General features: G+C 29.5%; 1 protein-coding gene across 3 annotated transcripts in view; it reads right to left on the bottom strand.

The window, feature by feature from the left end:
* Nucleotides 1-248: 248 nt before the first annotated feature.
* Cad96Cb (protocadherin Fat 4-like Cad96Ca) overlaps nt 249-10,410 on the bottom strand; it is a 116,826-nt gene continuing 106,664 nt past the window's right edge. For all 3 annotated transcript variants that reach the window (XM_016065607.4, XM_016065600.4, XM_016065615.5), the window contains 5 exons: nt 9,515-9,646; nt 8,499-8,557; nt 4,602-4,880; nt 2,167-2,587; nt 249-1,326 (listed from right to left, as the gene is read on the bottom strand). In XM_016065607.4, coding sequence (XP_015921093.1) covers nt 1,237-1,326; nt 2,167-2,587; nt 4,602-4,880; nt 8,499-8,557; nt 9,515-9,646 — 981 coding nt within the window. In that variant the 3' untranslated portion in view covers nt 249-1,236. The remainder of the gene's footprint in view (nt 1,327-2,166; nt 2,588-4,601; nt 4,881-8,498; nt 8,558-9,514; nt 9,647-10,410) is intronic.

Genomic DNA, 10,410 nt, shown 5'->3' with positions numbered 1-10,410 from the left:
AGAGAACCAGGATAATTGTAGCCATATCTATGATGTGCGTGCTAAAACGAGAAAATATCTACGCACTTAATCAAGAGGTTTACATTTTTACCTTTATAGTAGCCCTTTGCTTTCTTTTATAGGACAGGCTATTGTTTCGAAAAGGTAAATTTTGATAACTCAATTATTCCAATGCTAAAATTTATTTAGAAGAAGCGAAATAGTTGGGCTCAATCAAAATATATTATTTTTAAAAAAAAACTTTCTTCTTAATCTGAGTTAATTAAAAAAAATTGTGCCAATCTAAATTTACGCTAACAAATTTTGCAGTTGACAGAAGGAAAAACTTATGTAAAGGAAATTTTAAAGCATTGCAGCTTTTCACATATATTTGGAGTTAAAATCGAAAAGTTAAGGATCTTTCTCCTATACCGGGGTAGTTTGACTATAGAAAGAACTCCCCTCGCCACTCAGTTAAGGCCATCTGCTGCTATGGAAACTAGAAATAGCGCATTTAAGAGAGAAGCTTCTCTCTTTCCCCTGATTCCTATTTTATCGTCTACCCAAGCCAAAATCTGTCTTAAATATACACCACAGATGCTTTAAATAGCTAAACCTCGCAACCATAGTCACCGACACTGCTCTAATCGAATGGCGAGGGGTGTTCTTTGCATAGACAGACTATAGCTCTGTATTTTGATTTTCAACTTATAAAGATTATGATTGCTTTCTAAGAAAGCCTTAAAATTATTCAACAGCTAAGAAAACTATAATGTGAAAATTGCACATTCACGTGTTTGGCTAATTTATTTTTTTACAAATTGTATTTACCTGCTGATAGTAATAACATTTGAACCCATTTTCGAAGTGAATCGTGAAGATGATGCAGTTTGAATGATGATTTAAGAAATCATCTAAACGTTTTCAACAGTCTGTGCTTCAGGCAAGTTGGGCAGTACCTTTTCAGAGGTATTTAAAGTTAGTATTTTTATTTCAATCTCAACCTGTTTTAATGTCCTAATTCATAACAATCCCATTTTCTAACTTTAACACAATCTATAATTTCATTAATGGGTTTGAAACTGATAGTAGTTCACTAAGTAATGAAGTTCACAGCTTGAAATATCACAGAATTTTCAGGAATCTAACTTTCATAAGGCATACACGATGATAAAAAGCATGAGCGTGCACGAAACTTTCATTTCCTGCACACATGAAAACTAAGTAAACATTGTTCTATAGTCCACTACTTAGCTATCAAAAGTAAACTGTTAATCCTGGCTGTTTTAGCCTGTCGTTGCATGTTTTGCTCAGTGGCGTCACGCTGACATCTGGATCAAGCTCGGTCTGAAAAGGGAGGAGAAAAAATATTTAATATAGGAAATCTATAAGTAAAAAATCAGTGGTAAAGCAAATAAATTTTCGTATACAAAAGAACGACCCTGTTTTGATGAATTTTATAACAACAATGTAAGCTCAAAAAATCCAGTGTTTCACATCCCCACGCATAAACGTGCATACATTCCGAAGAAGTTGCATCAACGCCTCCTATAACTGAAAGTCTCCACACGGTTTTTTATAGGTAGTCCAATCAGACCACTATGAAGGTAGACCAGTTTACGAAAGAGCCATTTAATCGAAAATCTAGTAAAAATAAGAAAGTGGTAGCAAATATATGTCTAAATTTTTTTTAAATTTATGAATATGATAGGTATGTCTAATTTACTTGTCTACCACTACAGATTCAATTCTATATATATAATATATATATATATAAAATATATATCTATATATATAATGTATATATAATATATATATATATATATATATATATATATATATATATATATAATTTCTCTTGAAGAGGAATGCAAATTAAAACAAAGACTATCGAAAAAGTCTAAATCGAAATACTTCAAAACTAAAGTCCTTCTAAACCCACTTTCAGCTACCGTCTTTTAGATATATCGTATTTCGTTTCCTTATTTGTTTTAAAATTAGAGATTTGTGTCATATAATATCACTAAAACTAATCAATGAAGCTAATATACATAATATAAATCAGTACAATGTAAATTAAAAATATAATATTTTTCGCATATATTGAATCAAAATAATTTAACAGTTAATGGAATATATAAAAATTGGAAAGATTGAAGATTTTATAAAGATTGAAGATCAGCTTACTCTATTTGGCTGTTCATCTTCCCAACTTAGCTTTTTCACTCGTCGTGGTATGGAACCATTTGGCCAATATATATTCTGAACTTTTCCATTACTTAATCCACTTCCTGGTCTTGTAGTAAAAGTACCCATATGATGATCATCCCCTCTCAAAGTACCGTTTCCTTGCCAAGCACTTACTTCCGAGGGTGCAGGAGGCAATTGTCCACGATGCAAAGTACCTTGATGATTATGATCAGGCATATTAAATACGGGATTTTCCACTCCCGATGGGTGTTCAATAGTATTAGCACCTTGTCCTCCCTGAGGTTTGTTATTGTTGTTGCTAGTGAGAGTACCTCCAGAAATATATGTTGCCATTTTATTAGCCATAGGTGTACCATTTGAAGACACTACACTTGGTATTCTATCCCGGTATTGTTTCCTAAAATATTTTATTTATATATATTATAAAGTGAAAATAGTTAAGTTTTAATTTTAGTTGACAAAATTTATTGAAAAGAAGTTTATCATTATAAATTTTAGTAAGATTAAACACAAAAGTAAACAATTTTAGTAAGTTTTGTACCATTTAAATTAACACAAAAAATTAAATGAACTATTGGGCAACAGAAAATAAATATATTAAGTAATTATTCCTTTCCTTTATTTATCAAAAACTGGGCACCTGGGCCGAGCAGCGGCCCTTATCCCATACATCATGAAAGTTCAAAATACATTGAATTATAAACATATTGGGTTTAGCATCATTATGGTAGCTATGCAAGAATTAAAATACTTTGCTTAATGAATTAAAAATTAAGGTTGAAGTTACAAATTTAAAGGATTTTATATCAATTAATAAATCTATTGAAAAAATGTTTATATAATTGTTAAAATAAATATTAAGAGATATTAAGTAACTATAGTAAGGCAATGATAACACTAAAGAAAAATATTGAGAAAAAAAGAGAGTTAGAAATTTTTCGATTTTATCAAAATTCTTAATTGAGCTAGTAAAATATTGCAATTAAAAAATAATATAAAAAAATGTCAAATCTAAAAATAATATTTTCATAAATAATTCATATTTATGATGGGTCAGAAAATTATTAAAACTAGAAAGTATTATCTCCACTTAAATTTTATCTCAAGGAATATGACCCATCATTTAACATAAAACTTTCATCTAAAAACTATCTCACACTAATCTTACGCATCTAGATATAAAACTGTCGAAGTAACATTTTAAAGTATTATACCTAAACATTTCTGACAAATTCATGAAAAAGTTCTAAACAGTTTTTAAAGGCATTATATGGTTAACGTTTAAGAATTAATTTGAAAATGCCTGTGGCATTTCACATGGGTCAATCTATAACAGTAGTATTGCGACAATAGTATTTTTGGTCTTCATTTTCGACTCAAGTAATTTGAAATTATGTATTTTTAGGGTGGTTATTACGGAACACTCTGGATATGTAATAACCCTATTTTTCATCAAGACAGTATAACATAATCATGTCTTTGGTGAAATTATTAAGAAATTGGTGATTTGGTGAAATCATTCCGAACTACTGCAGTGAAAACGCTGCGCTTTGCAATGAATAAAAAGTTCATTCATGAAAAAAAAAATGATTGGGCATTTAAGCTCAGACAAATTAAGAACTTCATACTTTCAGCTACAGTTTAAGTTTTAAAATATCGCAGTAGTCCAACTTCAAATATAAACAGTGATATTTATCTAATTAATATGTTATTCTTCTTCTATTGGCAAGACAGCCTTTTATGGGCCAGAGCCTTCCCTAGCACCTCTATCCTGCTCTTTTCTTTGTGATTGTTCTCCAGTTAGTAATTCTTAGAATTTTAAAATCTTCTTCCACACAGTCAAGCCATATGATCTTGGGCGTACCTCTAACTCTAGCTCCCATTGGTTTGTAATTGAAGATCTTAAATGTCAAGGAAAAACGATCCATCGCATGTGACCCTCAAGCTTTAAGCGACTTATTTTGATGTATTTGTTGATGTCAGTTTCCTTGAATAGCCTATAAAGCTCAAAATTGTGTCGTTGTCTCCATGAGTCATCCACATTTATTTCACCAAAAATTTTTCTCAAGGCTTTTTTAATGTTATGGCGAACTCAAATATCTTATTAATTTCAAGATAAATTTCAGTGTTAAAATAAAGTTAACATTTGAATTAATTGAGTATAACTTAATTTATTTTAAGGAAACTTATGGGGAACGTTGGTCGTTAATAATATATTGAAAAAAGCTGATGGACAAAAATTTCGTTACAAAAAATGTGGATGGATTTACTATTAAAAAAAACATATCTTATGCAATATTATTGTACAAGCAATACGATTATGTTACAGGCATAAACTGTTAGCCTATAAAACAATTAAACAGTGAAGATTAGTTGTTACATAATTAGCTTTTTAGTAAAAAAATACTTACGTTTTCAAAATATAAATAGTCAATGTAATGATGACAATTATCAAGGTTCCTAGCAAAACACCAAAGACAATCATAAGTAGTAATGAACTGTCAGATTTCTTAATTTTAAATACACTGGATTGGGCAACATCTTCAGGAAACTGAACAGTAACAAGAACTGATGACTGACGAGGTGGTACACCGTTATCTGTAGCCACAACTATTATATGACAAGTACTGGCATTGAGAAACTCCAGGTTTCGAACTCTCAGCTCTCCTTTGTTGGTGATGGAAAACACTCTGCAAAATAATTTCATTTCATTAAAAAATAAATAATAAATGTAAAATATTTTCCGCTCGAAAGTTTCCTTTTCATACAGTAAATTTCATAAAATAATAAACATTAAGAATAAACAATTTAATTTTCATATTGTAAATTTCATAAAACAATAAACATTAAGAGCCAAATAATTTCATTTTCAAACAGTTAATTTCATGAAATAATGAATAGTAATAGTAAACAATTTCATTTTCATATAGTAAATTTCATAAAATAATGCATTAAGAGCAAATAATTTCATTTTCATACAGTAAATTTCATAAAATAATACATTAAGAGTAAATAAGTTCATTTTCATACAGTAAATTTCATAAAATAGTAAGTATTAAGTATAAAATAATTTCATTTTCATGTAGTAAATTTCATAAAATGGTAAATAATAATTGTAAAACAATTTCATATCGAAAGTTTCATTTTCATACACAGAATATTTCATAAAATAATAAATACATATAAATAATAAATATTTTTCTTTCCTAAATTTTATTTAAATACAATAGAGTTAGTAAAAAAGGGTACCTTCAGGTCTAATAAAAATTTAATAGCGATAGTAAATTTTTGTCATTGTCATAAATTTCTGTCATTCTGTAACTCACTCTCTGTCATTCTGCAACTTAATTTCATTCCATGATGCAAATACCGTGCCACGAAAAAAAAAATGGCAGCTCATTTGCCTTTGAAGAAAATAGCTATTTTCTATCTCAGTTAACATTATTTCGTTAATATATATTAATCAGCGCTGCCAACTTCTACTCTTTTTTCAAGATATTTTATTGAGTGGTAGACAATTACAAATTAAAGCTCTCAGAATTTTGGGTGATTTTGAAACAATGTGGCGTTTTATATGAACTTTTGAATCATTTACATGTAGGGATGCAGAAAATAACTTTAAATCAAATTTTCTAAACAAAGAATCATACAGGAGTTGATAAAAACAATGGAAATACTTCTATACTAACTATATGTAAGCAATTTTTCTTTCAGCATCAAATGTTTTGGAAGATTTTACAGTGCGAAACTGATGCACAAAATGAAAGATCATGCCCGAAGCTTTTTGAAATAATTACCCTGTAAACCATACAAAATTTACATCGAGCAAAAGGAGGGTGGGAATTTAAAAGCTGATTTCCTTTCTCATCACCAATTTAATTTTTTAAAAAAACGTTCTTGAATAAATATTACGATCCTGTAAAATTATCCTACAGAATTACAGAAAAACAATATTGAAACCTTTAAAATAGTGCAGTTTAAGAAGGGAATGGGAGAGGCCTGTCAGCTCCTTCCACTTTTTCTCATAATCCTAACATCAACGGTGAATCACCAAAGAATATTCGAAGTCAACAACATACAGCAGATCGATTGATTTCGAGGACGTCGAGGACCTATACAATGTTACAACTGCCAAAATTATGGGCATACACAAATCCACTGCAATGCACCTGCAAGGTGTGTAAAATGTGCTGAAAACTGCAGGTCACATGAGTGCAACAAAGACAGAACTACACCTCCAAAATGCTGTAATTGTTACAAAAGCCACACAGCCAACTATACTGGGTGCGAGACCCGTGCCAGCAGAAGGAGCCCTCGAACAACATCAAATTCGACGCCTAAACTTGCTCACCGATTAGTGTCATTAACCCTTTCGCGCCGACTGTCACAAATACGTAACAGCAAAAAACCGTATCAATCAGGGTGAAAAGATAAAACTGGTAATCAAAGTATTTCTTTAGCAGTTTATTTGTGGGCGGAGTTATAATTGTTTGATTTATTTAATTCACCACTACTTTGTTCAAAATAAAACTATTTAGTTGTACTTTGAATTAACATTGATTATATATATGATTACACTAACAATAATTAAAATAAAAGCAAAGTAAGTCTGTTAAATTAGTAACGACTACATTTAAGTTACCGTTTTTTAATTAATTGCAACTTGATTCGGATTTTGTACGAATGCTTTTCTGAATCACCCGTCCCCAACGGGTTAATCAAAGAATTACTGGAATTGCTCAAAAATGAAGCAGTGCTCCGCCTTCTGCGGGGGATCATCGGGGAAACATCTCAATCCCAGTGAGTCCTATTTTTATTTTCAAGACTCTCAAGTTAAATTCACTGAACTTTTCACAGCAGACTTTTACTTAAGTTAAACTAAATTACATTAAGAATTATTTTCTGATAATATAGCCAATTTATGCATACATATATATCAACTTATGCATGTTAAATTCTTTTGAAAATTCTATTGTATTTAATGAGCAATAAAATAAAATATATCTCTGATAAAATATATTTTCTGCATTTTCTCCAAATATGTTATTTTATCATGTATCAAGGTATGATTTATCTATATTCATGAATTATGCCTTTCATTTTTCAAAAATCAATTACTGTACGTATCAAATCATGTTTTATCTTTATTTTTAATTTAAGTCTACAATCAATATTTCTAGTGTTAAGTAAAAACGTCAATTTGTCATATTAAATTTTTTCATTGTTTTATTGTTTCTCAAGCAAACGGCTTGATTTTTTATGACTACCACAATGTTTGCCAAATCAATGTATGTTACCTTACTGTATGTAATTTAATGATGAATGGAAAAGGTGCCCAGATTATTTAAATAAAGCAAGTAAAATTATCCCAATATTTCTGGTATTAAAAGCAGAAAAAAGTGATTAACTTCCAACACTCGTTTTGTTCGATCCGAAATTTACATGGATATAAGTGACATCATTTCCAGCGATGCCAACTTGCTCCGGACAGCAGATATATATTTTAAAGTGGTAGTTTATCAATTGTGATTCTTGGTTTAATAAATTCAATTTAGAAGATCTTCATCCACCACTATTTCTAAATAATTCGTAGGCTTATATAATTCACCACTTTATAGTATATATGCCATGCTATACCTTTTAAAAAGAAAGCAAAAATAGTCAAATATTTGCAAAATTTACTTTGCAGTTATTTATCATTTTATTAATTCTTTTGGCGTGTCCGGAGCAGTTGGCATCTCTGCATTTCTAAATGCTTCAAGCCTGATTATGCCAACAGTTTTGACATGCAAAATCTTATAAGACATTTGTTGCTAAAAGAAAAGTTGCTTATATAGAGCTAACATATCATTGTTTCCATTATTTTTATCAACTCCTGTACATTGAAATATAAATTTAACAACCATTAGAAGAAATTTACATGAAAAGCATAGAAAGTTGGCAGTCTCGAATTAATGTCCTACCCTTATGTTCAAATATGAATACCTAAGTTGCTATCATATAAAGGTGAATATGAATGTTTTGGTTCTTTCTATTAAATAGGGAAATAATTTTTATTCAATTAATAATTTTTTTGAAACTAAATAAGGAAATATAAAAACGTTACCTTGAAAAACCGTCAATAGACAAAAACGTTGACATTGAGAAATACATTACAGTAAAGTGTTCATTTAGATATACATTTATATTGTAGTGATCATTAATTTGTTAAGCAATCAAATTTTATCTCTTTTCATTACTTTATTACATTTTCTAACCCGCGGAAAAACCGGAAAAAAGTATGATTATGAGAAAGATAATTTACTTACCTTGCATGTGGTCCTTTTACAGTTAACTCAATTGTATCATTTACATCACCATCAGAAACCTACAATTACAATTATAATACATTATAATATAATAATACATTATCTAAATACTTCTTTTTATCGAAATAACATTCCAGATTTCAATTTTCTTTTAATTTTTACAGTGTAAACTGATTTACAAGATTATTAAGAACGATTATTAAGAAAACACTGTTAAAAAAAGATTATTAATAAAAGATAGATTATAAAGAAATGCTAAAAATGTTCATGTCTAAAAAGGTCTAATGTGTAATCATGTCTATTGTATAAAAAGATTCTATCAAAATAGAATTTTTTTCATTTAGTAAATGTACACAATATTTCAATCGATTTGTAGCGTATTTCAGTTAATCAAAAACTTTTAAAGATCAATTTCCAATAACTAATAAATGATTGATTTAGCTACATTAAATCAACAGCATAACTCGAATTCATTTCGACTGAAGAGTTAGGTAATTTATTTAGTTAGCTTTTTTTACTTTTTCAGTTAGACTTAATTAGAGAACCATTTGATCAGCTAACTTTGGTAACATTGTTTTGTTTACATTTGGTGTAGAATAGTCGAAAAAGGCTTTATCTCAACTCGTGTCTTTTTCTATTGCCACCACTATTTGTAAAAGTTTAAGATATAAGAGTTTTTTTAGCATTGCAGCTAGAACCCATGAAGAATCTGTCACGAGGAAAGAGCTTGGTCTGAAAGCTGGTGGGGCCAGCAATGTACGATGAACACAGATTTAAAAAAACGAAAAACACTCAAGGCAAATTGCTTTCTAAAACATAAGCTGTAGGCAACAGGAAGAAAACCCCACTTGATATTAACAACTATGTACTCTCCCATTTTTTCACATAGGTGTTTTTCAAAAGTAGGCTCTTTGGGTAAATGGGTAAATAAATTTATTGTGATATATTAAGCATTTTTTAATAGAAAAATACCTTTATTTTTAAAAAGACGGTCAAAAAATATGGTGAATAATTACCTCAATAGTTCCAATAAGACTAGCAATTCTGACATCCGCATGTTTTACGAGAAAATTGTACTGCGACTGAACAAAGGTTGGATCATTGTCATTTACATTCATAATGGTCACATTTACTCTTGCCACATCACTCTGAAATAGAACATATAAGAATTAGACACAAAAAAGAATTTAATAACAAAAATTATATACTAGTTAACTCTTTATTCTATTATCGGACATTATACTAGATTGAACACCACTAAGAAAAATTATCAACCAATTGTCATGAAACAATTGTCAACCTAAGAAGATGACAATAGTTTCATGAGACATCTTAAAAGGTTTAACCCCTTGGGGACGGGTGATTCAGAAATGCATTCGTACAAAATCAGAATCAGGATGTAGTTAAATAAAAAACGGTAATTTAAATGCAGTCGTTGCTGATTTGAGAGACTTACTTTGCTTTTATTTTAATTATTGTTAGTTTAATCATATATAAAATCAATGTTAATTCAAAGTATAACTAAATAGTTTTATTTTGAACAAAGTAATGGTGAATTTAATTAATCAAACAATTATAACTCCACCCACAAATAAACTGCTAAAGAAATACTTTGAATACCAGTTTTATATTTTTACCCTGATTGATACGGTTTTATGCTGTCACATATTTGTGACAGTCGGCGCGAAAGGGTTAAATTTCACACTAGTTTTAGAAATTAAGTTACGCAATTTCATTGGATAAGTATATTTCCTTTTGAGAAGTAAGTATGATAAGAATCTTTAAGAACAGAAAAGGAACCATGGTTATTTTTTCTCTGTTTTCAAATTTTTTCAATCAATCTCACTTCTCGTTAGCGGTCGCGGAAAATGATGAATTACTCAATAAGAGCTAAAGGTCGCAATTCCTTGTG

This window comes from Parasteatoda tepidariorum, chromosome 12 (assembly GCF_982258835.1).
Source record: "Parasteatoda tepidariorum strain Cologne lab strain chromosome 12, Ptep-v5.0, whole genome shotgun sequence".
Lineage (NCBI taxonomy): Eukaryota > Metazoa > Arthropoda > Arachnida > Araneae > Theridiidae > Parasteatoda > Parasteatoda tepidariorum.
This window is presented reverse-complemented; position numbering and strand designations above follow the sequence as displayed.